Below are 17,866 nucleotides of genomic sequence, written 5' to 3'. Positions count from 1 at the left end.
CATCGCTGTACGTCCTACATGGCGCCAACCCTGTAATTCCGGGCAACTGTCCGATCAAGATAGCCACGGAGGGATTCATGTACCTTGGAATCTTTATCTCCTTGGATGTGGCGACTCGCTATGAGAGAAATCTCTTACCACCTCTGCAAAGGTTAAAAAGAGACACCGCCATTTGGAAGAGGCTCCCGCTGTCCCTTCTGGGTCGGGTAGCACTTTTCAAGATGATGGCGCTACCGCGTTTTTTATATGCCCTCCAAAACTACCCAGACTTAGTCCACAAAAGTACTTTGCAGATATTGAGGCCACTCAAAGAGGCCTGTTATGGGCCGGAACGCCACAAATATCACTCCAGAAACTTACACTGGGGTGGGTACGATGGGGGAATAGCACTTCCGGATATTCGAAAATACTACTGGGCAGCACACCTTTCAGCCATAAATCAGGGCACGTATTGTGGTGGGGATGATCCCGGTTATGGGATGGACAGGTGGCTCCTTCCAGGTGGGAACTTTGAGGCTGCACTCTACTCTAAACCTAACAGGTATCCCCTCACAGGACCTACGAGGCATTCTGTCCAACTCTGGCACATTGTGAACCGCAAATTGGGATGGGCTGACAAACTTACATTGGTTACCCCGCTCTGGGTTTCCGAAAAGCTGGGTACACTGGGTCGCATGAAAGGGTTTCGCAATTGGGACCTGATAGGGATCTCTCGTATAAAAGACTTATGGGGACCCAATGGTATGGTGACATATGCCTCGCTACAGCACACATACGACCTAGCGCGAATGGAATACTTCCGATACCTACAGATCAGGCATTCCCTCCAGGCCAACATTCCACCCGGAACATCATTACTGGAGTCCTTCCCCCTAGAGGACAGACTCTTGGACGGCCATCTACCAGATAAGGCTGTCTCCCTCACATATAAAAAACATATATACCACACCCCTGACCCATCGCTCGCACTTAGGAGGAAGTGGGAGACAGACGGTCTTGAGATTGATGACGAAGAGTGGAGAGAAGCCCTGTCCTTCCCCAAAGAAGTAGCAATATCAGGGAAATTGAGGCTGATACAATTGAAAATATTACACCGAATCTATATCTTTGGCACCCGAGTAGTTTTGATGGGCAGGAGTGAGGACGGGCTTTGTAGGAGACAGTGTGGGGAGGTGGGAACGTTCCTCCACATACTGTGGGAGTGCCCTCTAATACAAGCCTACTGGAAGAGGGTTCACAACTGTATGCGTGCCGTCTGGGGGGTTGAATTGCGGCCGAAGTTAAGAGGTGCCTCTTGAATATCTGGGAGCCCACAGATCTGTCTGCAAAAGGCAGACTGTGGGTGAGGCTGGGACTGGCACTTGCAAAACATAATATAGCACGCCTATGGGGAGCGGTATCATCTCCAACGCTCAGTGCATGGAAAAAGGACATGGACTGGTCCATGCTGCAGGAAAAGACAGTCGATGTGGCCCGGGGATGCCCCCGGAAATGGGTGGCAATTTGGTCAAAATGGAATGAGTACCGCTGCAATTTGTGTAAACCTCCATTGATCCCTACCTTTGACGCACCAATAACGCCTTAATTGATGCATGTATTGTTAATCATCTTGTTTGCTATGTCATCAGCTGTGATGTATACGTATAAGAATCTGTGGATGCAACAATGTACCAACTGTAATCCTTGTAGGCGCCGACCACCACGTTTATTTCTGCAAATAAAAAGAGTTTAAAAAAAAAAGAGTTTGCAGATAGCCTTTGAAAGAAATACATGGACTTTCATATGTTCATGTGCTGTTAACAAGGTCTGATCTCCTGACATTTACGGATCATTTTACAAAGCTTAGAGAACAACAAGCCAAGTGGTATAAAGAGGTAGAGAAAATTGAGATGATTTCAATAGTTCTTTGGATTGATTTGAAAATGTTGTTTGAGATTATCATCCCTAAAAAATTGTGGCTCAAGCGCAAGGCAGGAGTGCAAGGAAGTTGCACATTGGCCAAAATGAAAAACCTCAGAGGGTTGAACCACATAATGGTTTCCCACTATGATGAATTGGTGGATAAATATAAATTGGTGATGGAGCATCTGAAAACTTAAGGACCCATTAAGAGATAAATTGGTTGAGAATTAGGAGTGTGACACAGGAGCCTAAAGAATCACTGCATCTATACTATGAGAGACTAATGCAGATATACTGACAATGCAGTAGATTAGATCAATCAATCAATAAGGGAACTGTAAGCGCGCTACTCACCCGTGAGGGTCTCAAGGCGCTGAGGGGGGTCCACAGTTCTGTTTAGCCGGAGCGCCAGGTCTTGAGGGTCTTCCTGAAGGTGTTCAGAGAGGGGGCGCGTCTGATGTTTGCCGGTAGCTTGTTCCAGGTCTTGACTGCAATGTGAGAGGAGGATCTCCCACCTGTTCTGGCTCTGTGGATGCGTGGGGTTTTGGCCAGTGCAAGGTTGGTAGATGGGAGTTTTTTTTGTTGGGGTACGTGGAAGTTGATTCTGTCGTTGAGGTATTTGGGTCGGTCGCTGTGTAGGCATTTGTAGGCGTGAGTGAGGATTTTGAAAGTGACTCTTTTCTCCACGGGGAGCCAGTGGAGACTTCGTAGGTGTTGGCTGATGTGTTTGTGTCAGGGGATGCAGAGGACTAGTCTGGCGGGGGTGTTCTGTATTGACTGGAGTTTGCAGAGGAAGGACTTGTTGATGCTGGCGTAGAGTGCCCCTGCGAAAGAATGCATTAGTAGATTCGTTTCAGCTTTCGAAATCAGTTTGCACTCAGAGATTAGCTCCCATAATCAGCAGGGTGTGCTGTGTTGGGAAGCAAAATCTCTTGATGAGATTTTGAAAGATACCAAGTATTTGAGTGATTGCTTGGACGCAAAGCAGAGAAAGATTAACCACTTCGACGCTAATGACAAAGCCAGCTCGTCATGGGCGTTACCTGAGCTGCGCTCATGACGAGCTGGCTTTGTCATAAACAGGCCAATTTTTATTTATCAGCGCACAGCGGGAAAACGCGGTAGCGCTCATTAGGTTAAAGAAGCTCATGGTAGCTCAAATGAAGCATTTTCAGAAAAGTAACAGGAAAGGAAATAATTCTGAATTGCTGGATCCTAGTGTTGATGCTAGCTTTGTTTCAAGTGTGAATTCAGGTAGTAAGTAAGGGAGTTGGTGTGCAGGGTTATGATTCTCAATTTTTGCAGAAGTGATTATTCCACACGGTACCCCTCGTGGTGGAGGTTTTGACAATGAATGGGGCCCAAATTTTGCCTAGAAGCCAGTGGGCAGCTCTGACCCATGTCAGGGGTGCTGAATATAAAGGCTGCGTAGTTATGATTCCACCTCATGCCTCTTTCCTCCATAACCAGACCCTCCCTGTCCCTTTATCTTATTCTTGCTGGTCATCCCTGTCCCTTATCTTATTTTTGCTGGTCCTTTTTCATTCCAGCTTCTTGCCTTTGTCATTGTTTTTCTCTCTTTTTCTTTCTTTCCCCCTTTCGTGTTTTTCCCCTCTTGCTTGATGTCAAAATCTGAAAAGGAAAAATATATGCCAGTCCCCCAAAATGAGTGAAGGTGGTTCTCTCCTGAAACCACCAGCTCAAATTAAGCCCTGCGGATGTCAGATATATGTCATCACTGGCTTGGAAGAAAACCACCAGAGGCCTATATTATGAAGCATAAGGTTTCCAAAATGGCAGAAATGTAATACAAGCACATAACTTACTCCCACTCACATGCTACATTTAGGGTAATCAATATGTGGGTGAGGTCTAAGCCCGTTCCTCAGTAGTGCTTCCTAAAGTTACTTTCTGTTGACTACATAAGTTCTGCCAACCGTCGCACAGTCAAGCTAGACCTAAAAATATACAGATTAATTGGTACAGTGAATGCAAGTATTCTTGAGCAGTAGAACAAGTAGAGACTGATACATTATTAACCAGTGCTGTCTTATCAACACCTTATTTATACTCACTTGCTGTTCACATGGTCATCTTGCCAAACTACAGCAACCTGTCCCTTTGTAAGAGGCATTACACGTACACCGGTCACCTGAAAAGAAAGAAAAATATGCATAAATTTAGACATATATATATATATATATATATATATATATATATATATATATATATATATATATATATATATTTATTTATTTTTACTAAAAAAACAAAGATTACAAGGACATTATAATTATGCTCAGATTTAACTCGTAGAAAAACCAGTGAAATTCAGCAGTTATAGTTAGCTGAGCGAACTATAACTTGCGCCTCTGGAATGCACTGCTTATGACCTCACATATTACATTTCTCATGACATGGTCAGTGACATCACTGATGACATCATCCAGTGACTGAGTATTAAAAAAAAGTTTATGAATGTTAAAAATATATATATATATATGTCTTCCCTATTGTGGCCTCTTCTTCTTGCTCGTGGTGAAGGTTCTTTGTACACAGTCAGCGCGAGTGCCAGAGTCGCGCTTTAAGAGGCCCCTGTACCACAAGCTGACCCTGGTCACGCTGGCTTCCACTTGGTGTTAGTACCCAGGTGACTGGGAGGACCGGGGCCCACCCTTGGACTCGGCAAGAAAAGAGGCAGTGTTGGAGTCATTGCACCCCACGCCTGGCGAGTTGGATTTCCAGACTTGCCCCTGTCATTTGTATTACCGGGACTTTGAGGTTGGTGCGGTCTGGGGAGCTGAGGAGGCATCGGCATTGCTATATCAAGGTGACAATTTCCCGCACATTTGTTTGTCAACTACCCCCGCTGTTGTTCCAGAGCAGCATATAGCATTCTGGGACATGTAGTACTGACGCACTGGGCGTCCTACATGTTCAACTTTCAGCAACACGAACGTTCGCTGCTCGGGGGGCGGAGCTTGTTGACACCTTGCAGGACGGGACAAGGTATTTAAACCGGTGATGACGCCCGCATCCTGCTGAAACCATTGGCGCTGAAGAAGGCAGAACTACAAGCCCAAATGCATTCACCCTATAATTAGTTTTACCTGCAATAAAGAAGCCTCCGCTGTCTCCCCTATTGTGGCCTCTTCTTCTTGCTCGTGGAGAAGGTTCTTTGTACCCAGTCAGCGCGAGTGCCAGAGTCGCGCTTTAAGAGGCCCCCGTACCACAAGCTGGCCCTGGTCACGCTGGCTTCTACTTCGGTGGTGGTGTTTGTACCCAGGTGACTTTGAGGTTGGTGCGGTCTGGCGAGCTGAGGAGGCATCGGCATTGCTATATCAAGGTGACAATTTCCCGCACATTTGTTTGTCAACTACCCCCGCTGTTGTTCCAGACCAGCATACAGCATTCTGGGACATGTAGTACTGATGCACTGGGTGTCCTACATGTTCAACTTTCAGCAACACAAACTTTTGCTGCTCGGGGGGCTGATTAAACATATGCTGCCAAAGTCTTATCACTTATCGCCTTAAAAAAACACAGTTATGTTAAAAATAAGAGAACATTGCTGCTAATTCACTGAATTGTCCACATGATGGCAGTCTCTGATCCCAAGTGCTCACCCGAGCAGATAACAAAATCACCTGTTCGTAATGCCACGATTTTTAAGTGAGCTCCCATGATGTAATGAACGCCCCGTTAACACATCAGTTATCCAGATACAGGGAAACAAATTAGAGGCATCCATGCCGCCGGGGGCAAATTGCACACAATGTGTGAACTTTTCGAATTGAATGTCAGCCTCCGGTCGTGCGCACGCAATCCAACAGGACTACCTTTCCCATAAGGCCCCTCAACGTTATATATACATATCAGTCCTGCCAAGTATCACGCTTCACGTGTGACACTAACGCATTTCAGTGTGGTGATCCGCATCACCGCACTGAAAAGCATTGTCACATATTATAGCGCCTCCTCAGCTGCCACGTGGAGCGCTACTATAATGCACATATGATGGACTGAGGTGCCTCTCAGCGCCGTGCGCACTGCTCCCGGTAGGCATAGGCTAAAGAGGCTGGGTAAATCTACTTGCAGCTCTACAAGTACTGACTGCTGCGAGAATGGACAGAGACCCCAGTGTTGATGGGTGGCGATCTCAATACCTATTTGGATGCGGAACTGAATACATCGAATCCTCTGTCCCACCGTACCCCTAAAGTGGCTCAGATGTTGAATTGTGTAATGGAAGAGTTTGGAATGTTGGATGTGTGGCGTGTCAGGAATCCACAGGTGAAAGCGGGCACACATGCGACACCTGCACACGGTAGCTGGTCGAGGCTAGACTATTTGCTAGTGGGGGAAGAGGTGATGAGTTGGGTGCAGGAGATCCACCCGCTGGCTCCTACATTATCAGACCATAATCCCGTTAAATTAGAAGTGCTCTTCCCATCGGCGAGACGCCCTCCGTTTACATGGCACCTGCGCTCCGAAGCTCTGCTTGACCCAGTCTATGAGTCGACGGTTGGGGCCGCCATTACACAGTACTTCGAACTAAACAAGGGGTCTGTTGCGGAGGCTGCCACCCTGTGGGAGGCCTTTAATGTCACAATACGAGGAGTTTGCATAAGCAAAGCAGCGGGCATATTGAAAGACATACGCACACAGCTGGGGAATGCTAAAGCTGCGCTGCGCGAGCTGGAGCATAGATATGAGGCAGACCCTAACACGGATACGCTGGCTGAGCTGCAGAGGTTGCTCAAGGATTTTGAGGAACTGGCAGATACTGAAGTGAAATATCTGTTGCGTAGGCACACAGCTAGACGATACGGAGAAGGGGGTAGACCGGGACGGGATTTAGCGCTTAGGATTAAAACGCGTCTGGAGCAACCGAGAGTGGACCGCATAGTGGATGACCTGGGGGGTGAGCATATCGAACAAATAGACATATTGGAACAGTTTCGGAGGTTGTATGCAGACCTGTATAGGTCTCGATGGAGGGTGCCTGAGGCAGATATGGATGACTATCTGGATGATGTGGCGTGCGCCTGGCTCTCCGATGTTCATAGAGAATATTTGTGCTTACCGATAGAACAGGATGTGAAAACTGCGATTGCGGCTTTGGCTAACGGGAAAGTGCCTGGTCCAGATGGACTGCAGGTGGAATTTTATAAAAAGTATGCAGATCTTCTGGCACCACACCTCCTTGAAGTGTATGCGGAAGCTCATGAATCTGGGGAGCTGCTCCCCTCACTGCGAGAGGCGCTGATGATAACATTACATAAAAAAGATAAACCGACGGACAAATGCGAATCATATCGCCCGCTGTCTCTGCTTAATATAGAAACTAAAATTCTGGCCAAGATCCTTGCGACTCGCCTACAACCACTGATGCAGAAATTGGTTCTGCCCAATCAGTCGGGATTCATACCTGAGCGATCTACGTCATACAATCTGCGTACGGTCTTTTCCATGTTCCATGTTCTGGAGCTGGATTTGCAGGCGGCGGCTGTGTTCCTGGACGCGGCCAAAGCTTTTGACTTGGTCGAATGGCATTATCTTCAATATGTACTGCGCCGTATGGGATTTCCGCCATTGTTTCTGTAGTGGATTGCGGTGCTGTACTCCAAACCGAGTGCGCGGGTGCGGATAGGGGGTCTCACATCGGACTCCTTTCCCATTGCAACAGGCACACAACAGGGGTGTCCCCTGTCGCCACTAATCTTTGCTTTGATGTTAGAACCATTGGCGTGTGTGATCAGACAGCGGCATCGAGAGGCAGCACTTAATTTTAACTCTCAGCCGGTGGGTATCTCACTTTATGCAGATGATATGGTTCTCTTTGTTCGGGAGCCATCCAAGTATCTAGCACAACTGCTTAGAGAGTATGTTCGGTTTGGCCGCCTGTCCCGGCTTATTATAAACTGGGATAAGTCTTTTGTGATACCGTTGACCACTTAGACTACTTGCCCGGATCTGGAGTTCCCATTGGTGTGGACCGCAAAGCCGGTTACATACCTGGGAGTCTGGATGCATAGGGACCAGAAGGTAGTGATTAGGGAAAATTATGGCAGGGCATATGCGGCGCTGGAAACTCAGGTAGACGCTTGGATAACGCTGCCGTTCTCGTTGGCAGACCGCATTGCCTTGATAAAGATGGTGGTGTTGCCGCGGTTCCTTTATTTGTTCCTTAACATTCCCATAGTGCTCACACAGCAGTTTTTTAAGACGTTGAGAAGTCAGCTGATTAGGCTAGCGTGGGGAGGTAGACATGCCCGTGTACAGTGGACGTTTCTAGCTAAAGGGTACGAGAGAGGTGGATTTGAGGCCCCAGACTTTTATGCATATTATCTGAGTGCGCAAGCTCAATATCTGTATTATTGGTATAGGCCGCATGCCTTCACACCGCATGTTACGGTGGAGGAGGGAGACGCGTCCCCGATCCCGCTGCACAGCGTGATAACTCATCGCCGGCGTGGTACCCCGAGGGCAGAATTCAACTCGGTGGATGCTACTATATCTGCCTGGTGGAACATTGGACAGTTGGCACAGAAACTGCCGCTCTATGCACCAGCTTTATGTCTGGAGGGTCATGCTGCGCTGTCTGTGACACGGGAGAAGCCGTCGCTCCGTTTGTTGACTGAGGCAGGACTCAGAAATATGGCAGACGTTTATGTGACTGGCTCTGCTCTGGCTGAGGAGGATCCGGTTTATATCAACAACCAATCGTTGTTGTTCCGGTTTGCAATACACCGTTTGCGGCACGCACTCGAAGTGCGCTTTCCTACATACCCACAGGAACCACCTGCGCTGGCTTCATTGCAATACGCGCTCACCACCCCCAGCAATAGAAGTTTAGTCTCAAAACTGTCTAAGATGATAAAGCTTGAAAGTGTGGAGGGCCGAGATCGCAGTTGGTAGCGTTGGTCTGCTTGTCTGCCTGAACCCATTGCGGAGACGGACTGAAAATACATATGTGGCCTAACGGGCACGCTGAGTATGAATGGGAATTTGAGGATAATCCATTTTAAGTATATACACCAAGTATATTATACTCCACTACGGTTGCATGGGTATGGACTGCGTGCATCTGCGGAGTGTAGACACTGTGGTCGTGAAAATGCGGATTTTATGCACTTGGCCTGGGACTGTCAAACAGTATGGGAATTCTGGGAAAAAGTGGTGAACTGTCTGAATGAAATGGTAAGTGCGGAGCTGTGCTGTGATCCGCTCACTTGCCTGTTGTGCCGCACATCAAAGGAGTGATTGGCAAGTCCGTGCGCCTTGCATTGCTGATGGCGGCTCGGAGAGTGGCTATGACATGGGGAGGCAGGAACAGACCAAAAGTGGATTTATGGATTAAAGACCTGGTCTATTGCAGGAACAATTTGGTGGCCTATGCTGAAGAGTTACCCGAGATTTCGAGGCCTAGAGACATTTGGGAGCCGTTAAGGATGTATCTGCTTATTCAAGAAGATTCTGCAGTTGTTTAATGTTATATGGAGAGGGATGTTCCTCGTTATGCTTGGTTTCGCCTCCGGCTGCGATGGGTTTGCAGAATTAGATGCGGTGCGTGGAAGTTGATGTGGAAGTTTCTTTATAATTTTCTTTATTTTTCCTCTTTTATTCGGGGAGTCCTCCTTGATTTATTGGGGGACTATTATATCAATGTTGGTAGTAATTTATGCTCTGATATAGTGCTAAGATTATGTGTAAAAGGGTGTGTACGATCTTTGGATACTTGAAGATGTGGACATGCATAATGTATTACTGCTGATGGAGCATATTGATGGTGTAATTGCCTTCTATTTTCATTTAATAAAAACTTAAAAAAAAAAAATGTTGGGAATATGCAATGCAACATTTGGTACAGCAAATAGCTTTCAACAGGGATATTTAACCCCTCTGTGCGAAATCGCTGTTACCTTTTCTCCAGTGAAGTTAAAACACTAATGTTCCGCACCTAGGCTGGGGAAAATAAAATAGTGCATCTGCCGAAGTCCTTGAGAGAAATATTTATGTCTGGTCAGCCGGCTGCATACTCTTTCACCTTCTGCACAGTATCGAAGTCAGTGTGTACCCAGTCACGACTGCTGAGGACCTCTGAATGAAAAACTTGTCACTGAGATGCATATTTATATTTTGTGCATTAATGGGAACCTTTTTATCTGAATTAGAGATGATTCAAACCTGCATTGTTTGTTTCTGTTAAACAATTACTTTGATTGGATTTGTAGTTCCCTGCTAGCAGGGTTGGATTGGGAATGAAAATCAGCCCGGGCACACAAAAAAAAAAAAATCGGGCCACATTTGCATAAACACTCCTCATATGCGTTGGTGTAATCTTATAAAAAAACTTTAGAAGGGGGGGTGGGGTTTAAAAAAATGCACGCGTTAATTTACACTGGTGAAACAAGTGAGGCCGCCCCTTCCCCGCTCAGTATGTGCAGACATTAGTGGGCCGGCCCGAGAGACAAAGGGAGTGATACCTGTGCTAAACGGAGGTAATGAGCGCCCATTCGCCTCTAGAAAGGCCACTCAGACTCCCACTGGGCGGCTGACTGTATCAAAAGAACAGACAGCGCCCAAATAGCCCCCCAGACTGCTAAAAAAAGCAGCCCACAGCAGCCCTTCGACACCGGCCCCTCGGGCATTGCCTGAATGCCTGCGTTACCAATCCGACGCTGCCTGCTAGGCGTGTATGAGAGGCGTGCCTGTCTTAAACACAACCTGCTCCCGGACTCAGAACAGTGTTCAGGAGTTCTAGTGTTGCCAGGCGACAGCAAGAATTTCTAGGGGCCGGGGCTAGGGCTGAGGCAGGAAATAAGCATCGGAAAGCACTAGAAATGCGAGCGCACACAAAGTTTTTTTAGGATGCAATTTATAATTACAGTTAAGATTTCCTGCTCCCCCATGCACTTACTGAAAAATCGTGATCCTACTGGGCAGCTGAGCCCAGCCCGGCTGGGGGTGTGCGAGGCCTGGTGTGCTGGGTGAAGGCCCTGGTTGTGTGAGCTATTACGGCTGCCGCTGTGCCGTTAATCATGCTGCACCCACTCTCACTGCAACTGGCCCCCGGTGCTGCAGCCTTGCTGATACTGACTCGTGAGACAGCCGCTCTGACCCAGTCTGTGGCCGAGTGGTGCAGGTGGGATCCGATTCCTGATTGGATTCCTGAGCCATCGACGGCGGAAATCCAGCACCTCATCCCTGGGGCCGCACCCCACTGCAGTGAGAGTGGCGAGGTCAGAAGCTGCGAAATTTAACTTTGAAAAGCGCGGGGGCAGCAGGAGGATAGACCCTGACTCAAGGTAGCCAGTTATTGTATCTCACTGTCAGTCAGAGTCTACCATTGGGCACTGACTGTAGTGACGTCAGTCTAAATGCGGCGCCACATGAGTCGGCCCCCAGTGTATGCCTAACTTGGATACAATTACATTGTAGCAGTCAGTACTTGTAGAGCTGCAAGCAGATTTAACCAGCCTCTTTAGCCTATGCCTACCGGGAGCAGTGCGCACGGCACGGAGAGGCACCTCAGTCCATCATATGTGCATTATAGTAGCGCTCCAAGTGGCAGCTGAGGAGGCGCTATAATGCGTGACAATGCATTTCAGTGCGGTGATGCGGATCACCACAATGAAATGCGTTAGTGTCACACGTGAAGCGTGATACTTGGCAGGACTGCATATTCCCAACATTACGATCAGTTTTCAAGGGCACTAGTTTCCATTTCTGTGATTTGCAGCAGTTTTAACATTTTCTTAGTTTCTTGTTGCTCAAATGGGTGTCATTTCTAATATTTATATGTTCCCTTGTCTTTATTACTTGATTTTGTTCGAGAGAAAGTGTCACTCATTGTGAATGAAATATCACTCATAATTACGCTGAAATTATAAAAATGTCACACATGGCCATCTGAAACCTTGGCAGCTATGGATACGGCAGGTTTACTGGGACTCAGTAAACCACGGGGAGGGAACGGGTAGTTTCGTGGGAGGACACCACTTCACTCCTATCTGGTTTCCACCCTCTGTATAGGATCGGGGATTCCCTCCCATTCCCCGCCCCTTCATACAGGTTATTAGGCGACGTCCACTGATCTCTAGTCTGTTTTTGTTTTGTTTTTCTTTTTGCCTAACCTTCCTGGACTTCTCTTGAAGTACCGATTGGGAACCCAGCCCCCCGCCTTTCCTGGAACCAGTGCAGCGAGGAAGAATCTTCTTTTAACCAGACGCTTCGTTATTATTTGGTGACCTTATGAAATAAACCGTATTTGCCGTGAACCTAACGTGTGTGTGCCTTTCCTTTGGACACATACTCCCCTCTCGTCCCGTAGGACACAACAATTACACCATATAAAATGAATGTATGTTGTTATTTTCACTCATAACTATTTCTGTTGTCTAATTTATATTTGCCATGATGCTCATATTTTGAAATATTTGCAAATATTAGTTTGCAAGGCAAGCAAATCTATTTATACATACTTCATAAAATGTTTTACATTCTACAGACTCCTCTCTTCTCACTCACCTGTAGCCTAGAAGTGTTGTTAGCATTAAATCCTTAAATTGCAATGTTTCTTCTCTTTATTTTGACATACAGATAAGCAGTCTTCCCTGTTAAAACAATTAGCACCAGTTTATCAGAAGTTGACTCACTTGTCTTTAAGAGTAAATTCTGCAAGATAAGCCTCTATTCTTCATTTTCTATCAGATTCACAGAGGTCTTCAAACTTTTGTAGGTTGAGCCCCCCCCAGCTGAATTTTTTTAGATGTTGGGCCCCCCCACCACCTGACAGAAATTTCTGGACTCGACCGCCACGCGCACATTCCGGGCATATTCAGTGAATAACATTCAATACAATAAGAATGTTTAGTAAACTGCAGGTTTGTGAGTGGGTGGGTGTTGTGAAATGACAGAGGCTTATTACACAGCTCAAAACAGCACTTTCGAAGTTAAATGTGTGCAAATTGCTTTTTCTAGGATGCGCCACCCATACGCCACAAGATAAGTCACGCATCTGCCCTTCCTTGCACCATGGTGCGCCGCATTATAAATGCGCCGCATCTGTGGTGGTGCAAGGAGGGAATTGCGTGACGCATTAGTTCTGGCGCATCCCTGCTGATTTGCAGAGATGCGCCAGAACTTGTAAATATGCCCCCTTGTCATTAGGTCCCTGGACTCTCGCCCACATTTATATGGCATGCTTCTTCATTGAGTCCATTTTACCGTAGGACTCTAGCTCCTAGGAAACCTCCTGTATACACTTTGGAGCTACAGTGAAGTGTGGGAATGATCCACACTGTCTGGTCCGTTAACATTGTGTAATGAAAGAAGGCATATTAATTTTATTCTTTGGTGTCTCCTATCACAAGGTTAAAAAGACGATTTAGGTTGGGCAGCGAAGCCCTTATTTGGTTTCTGTTGAAAAAGTTAACGTAGAGATATCCATGGACGTGTACAGTGTATTTGAGTGACATTTTACTTGTGCTTTTTGTAAGAAGTCTTTTTGTATAATTATCTTGACCTAATGTAAAGCGCTCTGATATCCTTGTTCCATCACACTCTACACCACTCCAAGACTCTACAACACCCTACGCCCCTCCAAGACACTCTCACTCCACTCTACGACACTGCACTCTCCTGTATGCCACTGACTTTTAGCCATGCTCAACAACAGCCACGCTGGTGCACAACATGGCTAAAACACATCGGCAAAGCCAGTAGTTCTTGCATAGGCGAGACCCATTGGCTTTGAAGTGTTGTGAATATGTACAAGTCTGAAATATCGACACAGCAGATTACATAATTTGTAGGATTGAGGCTTTGTTTTAAAAGCTAACCCCTACAATGTCGTGTATGTGTAATGTATATTCCCATAGTGCCCACGATCTGCAGCTCTGAGATGCCATCCCATGGTTCTGCCAGCACCACAGGGCACACCTCCTGAAGCTACAGTGGTTCATTCCTGCGGATAATTCAGAAGTGAAAAAGGGCCTGATGTGTTCTCAAGTACAAGAGTTTTGCTTGTATCGAGTAATTGTTATAGCTTCTGTTAGAAAGGCGACCCCGGGGGAGGCAGAAGATGTCTGACTGACCAACCCTAGGTCCACCTCTCCGTCAAGAAGTAGCCGAGCGTTACTGAGAGGCCTCCTGGGTGAGGGCCCTCTCCTAGGATCGCACAGCAGAGTAACCACACACCACAAATGGACACCACACCAGAAGTCGAGTTCGTAAGCTTTATCAGGAAATAAAGGCTGCTGGTTCTCAGCGATATGTACAAGTAGACCGAGGGGTCTGTAAAGTCTCGCAAGAGGGGATAAGGGTAGCGGGACAGTCTTGGTTGGGGTGTAGGAAGGGATACCCTGCGCACAGCTCTCAATCCTCGAGCCGGGGGTTCCGAGAGGTTGAGCCGCGGCAGCGCCAGCAGGCTCTCAAGATGGTTCGGCAAAGGTGGGCCGCGGCAGCGCCAGCAGGCTCTCAAGATGGTTCGGCAAGGGTGGGCCGCGGCAGCGCCAGCAGGCTCTCAAGATGGTTCGGCGAAGGTGGACCGCGGCAGCGCCAGCAGGCTCTCAAGGTGGTTCGGCAAAGGTGGGCCGCGGCAGCGCCAGCAGGCTCTCAAGGTGGTTCGGCAAAGGTGGGCCGCGGCAGCGCCAGCAGGCTCTCAAGATGGTTCGGCAAAGGTGGGCCGCGGCAGCGCCAGCAGGCTCTCAAGATGGTTCGGCAAAGGTGGGCCGCGGCAGCGCCAGCAGGCTCTCAAGGTGGTTCGGCAAAGGTGGGCCGCGGCAGCGCCAGCAGGCTCTCAAGTTCTCGTAAGGTTCCAGGAAAATGGGTTCTTCTGGGGTCGGCCGTGACAGCGTCAGCAGGGCTTTCCAGTCTAGGATACAACTGACGTCCTAATCCAGGGCTGGCCCAGATATAGGACTGGCGTCCTTTGATGTCCGGACCCTCGCGCCTGGGGGTCAGAGGGGCCGGGATGATGGTGTCCAGACACCCAGCAGGGGGGTGGAGCCAGCGCCCAGGGAGGCCGGAGGGCGATCGAAACCAGGCGTCCGGGGATGGCTGGAGGGCCATCGAAACACCCTTCTCTCCGGGATCTGTCGAGTGGCCACTCGACCACCTGGGTGGATCTTGGTGCCTCGATGTCTGGGCTGTGCTGAGGCCTGGGCCGGGGCTGAGGCCACGTGGTCGTGACGTGGTGGGCCCAGGATGGAGTCGGGCGCAGCCTCGTGCTTAGGTCGTGAGGGGCCCACGCTGGAGCCCGGTCGGTAGTGGGGGTCCGGGATGGGGGCCGGACCAGCAATGTTGGGGCGTGTAGTGTCGGGCAAAAGGGCTGCCCGATGCTGGGTGGAGGGCCGATGTCGTCCTGGGCCCACCATGCGGGAGGGGTAGGACCACGCCATGAGGTCCGGTCCAACACGCGTCCCCCCCAGCTGAAGGCAAGGGAGAGTCACCCATCTTCTTGGGGATTCTCCTCGCCGAGGCGGAAGAATCTGGAGAGGCCGTCAGCATTGGCGTGGTCGTTGCCGGGGCGATGCTCCACAGTGAAGTCCATCCCTTGCAGGGAGATGGACCATAGCAACAGTTTCGGGTTCTCGCCCCGCATCTGCATCAACCACCGCAGGGGCCGGTGGTCGGTCTGGACCCGGAAGTGGGTGCCGAAGAGGTAGGGCCGGAGCTTCTTTAGGGCCCACACGACGGCGAAGGCTTCCCTCTCGATGGTGCTCCAGCGCTGTTCTCTGGCTAGCAGCCGCCGGCTGATGAAGGCAACGGGGAGGTCGATTCCCTCAGAGTTCACTTGGGAGAGGACCGCCCCAATGCCGTGTTCCGAGGCGTCGGTTTGGACCACAAACTCTCGGCTGTAGTCGGGGGCCTGGAGCACCGGGGCGGTGCACATGGCAGTCTTTAGAGTCTCGAAGGCTGCTTGGCACTCTGGGGTCCAGCACACCTTCTGGGGTAGCTTCTTGGAGGTCAGGCCTGTGAGGGGCCCCACAATGCTTCCATAGTCTTTGATGAAGCGCCGATAGTATCCGGTGAGCCCCAGGAAGGCTCGGACGGCTGTTTGGGTGATTGGGGGCTCCCAGGCCCGGATGGCGTCAATCTTTGGCTGGAGGGGAGCCACCCGGCCGCTTCCCACCTGGTGTCCCCGATACGTCACGGACCCTTGGCCGATCTGGCACTTGCTGGCCTTTATTGTTAGTCAGGCCCGTCGGAGGGCCGTCAGGACCTCCCGGAGGTGGGTCAGGTGTGCATCCCAGCGGAGGCTGTACACCGCAATGTCGTCTAGGTAGGCGGCGCTGAACTCTTCTAGCCCGGCCAGCACTCTATTCACGAGTCTCTGGAAGGTGGCCGGGGCGTTTTTCATGCCGAAGGGCATCACCTTGAAATGGTAGTGGCCATCCGGGGTCGAGAAGGCTGATCGCTCTTGCGCTCCAGGGGTGAGGCCGATCTGCCAATACCGGCGTGAGATCGAAGGTGCTGAGATACTTGGCAGCCCCCAGGCGATCGATCAGTTCATCCGCCCGGGGGATGGGATGGGCGTCGGTCCTGGTGACGGCATTCAGCCCCCGGTAGTAAACACAGAACCGGAGCTCCGGGGGCGTGCCAGGGGCGGCGGCTTTAGGGACCAGGACAACCGGGCTGACCCACGGACTGTCGGAGGGTTCGACTACCCCCAGCGCTAGCATCTTGGCCACCTCGGACTGGATGCAGGCCCGAACTCGATCGGGCACTCGGAAAGCTCGGTGTCTTACAGGCGGGCTGTCTCCGGTGTCTACATCGTGGACACACCACCGGGTGACTCCAGGGGTGAGGGAAAACAGATCTGCAAACTGCCCCAGCAGCTGCCGGCAGTCATGGTGCTGCTCCGGGGTCAGGGTGGAGGAGAGCATGACCCCTTCGATGGAGCCGTCCTTCTCAGTGGTGCTCATGAGATCTGGCAGTGGTTCGGAGTCGTCTTCAGCTCCTTCATCGGTCGCTAACAGCAGGCTTAGTTCAGTGCGGGCAAAGTGCGGCTTGAGCCGGTTAGCATGTAGAACCCGGAGGGGGTTCCTGGGGGACTCCATGTCCACCAAGTAAGTGACGGGGCTCTTGAGCTCCACCACTTTGAAGGGCCCCGTCCACTTGTCCTGGAGGGCACAAGGTTCAACCGGGGACATGACCCTGTCATGTATTCCTATAGGTTCTGAATCGATCCCCCTATTCCTGACCCTATTCTAGTTAAACAAACCAACAAGTTAACTAGCAGTCAGCCCATGAGGCAGGAAAACCCCCATGATGCAGATACCGTTATCTGACGCAGTCACACTACGGCACAGGAACGTGTTATCTGATTAAGTCATAACGCTTGCGATCTAATTAGACAAGCGATATTCCTCCAGCCCCTGATAAGGCATACGGAGTTCTCATAACAAATCAAACCTATGACAACCTGGGCAAAACCCTGCGGCCATTGTTTTGATTTCACCGAGAACTTCAGTAAAAGAATGTGCTAACGAGCAAGTCGTATGACATCTTTATTGACGTATCTATGTCCATCCTTACGTCAATCTCGGCACCTTAAAGGTATAAATATTACCGATCTGGCCCTATGCAAACACACGCGTGGTGACGAGACGGAGCAGCCATACTTGCCGAAGCCAAGAGCAGAGCAGACCCCGCTGGCAGCAGCCCCGCCTTCCTGACGCGCTGAGAGACGCGCTGCTTTCTCCTGCCGAGAATCCAGCACCGGCGTTTCCGGGTAGCCCTCGCAGGCAGCCTGGAATATCGAGACCAGAGAAAGAGATACCATTCCTCATTCATCCTAACTTCCAGGTACAGAACTGAATAACCCCTCACAGAGAATTCTTTAGTTATTCACTTGGCAAAAACAAACTTAACTTAAACTGTAACTTTCTATTCCCGCCCTCGTATTAGGCTTAGGTCAGGTACACGGGGTAGGCGTATCTAGAAACACCAGTTG

At 49.6% G+C, this 17,866-nt stretch overlaps 1 protein-coding gene across 1 annotated transcript in view; it reads right to left on the bottom strand.

Moving 5' to 3' along the window:
• IDUA (alpha-L-iduronidase) overlaps positions 1 to 17,866 on the bottom strand; it is a 1,961,268-nt gene that overhangs the window by 276,073 nt on the left and 1,667,329 nt on the right. The window contains exon 12 of the mRNA XM_078676355.1: positions 3,978 to 4,054. Within this exon, the coding sequence (XP_078532481.1) occupies positions 3,978 to 4,054 (77 nt within the window). The remainder of the gene's footprint in view (positions 1 to 3,977; positions 4,055 to 17,866) is intronic.

The sequence above is a fragment of the Lissotriton helveticus genome, chromosome 2_1 (genome assembly GCF_964261635.1).
Source record: "Lissotriton helveticus chromosome 2_1, aLisHel1.1, whole genome shotgun sequence".
Taxonomy (NCBI): domain Eukaryota; kingdom Metazoa; phylum Chordata; class Amphibia; order Caudata; family Salamandridae; genus Lissotriton; species Lissotriton helveticus.
This window is presented reverse-complemented; position numbering and strand designations above follow the sequence as displayed.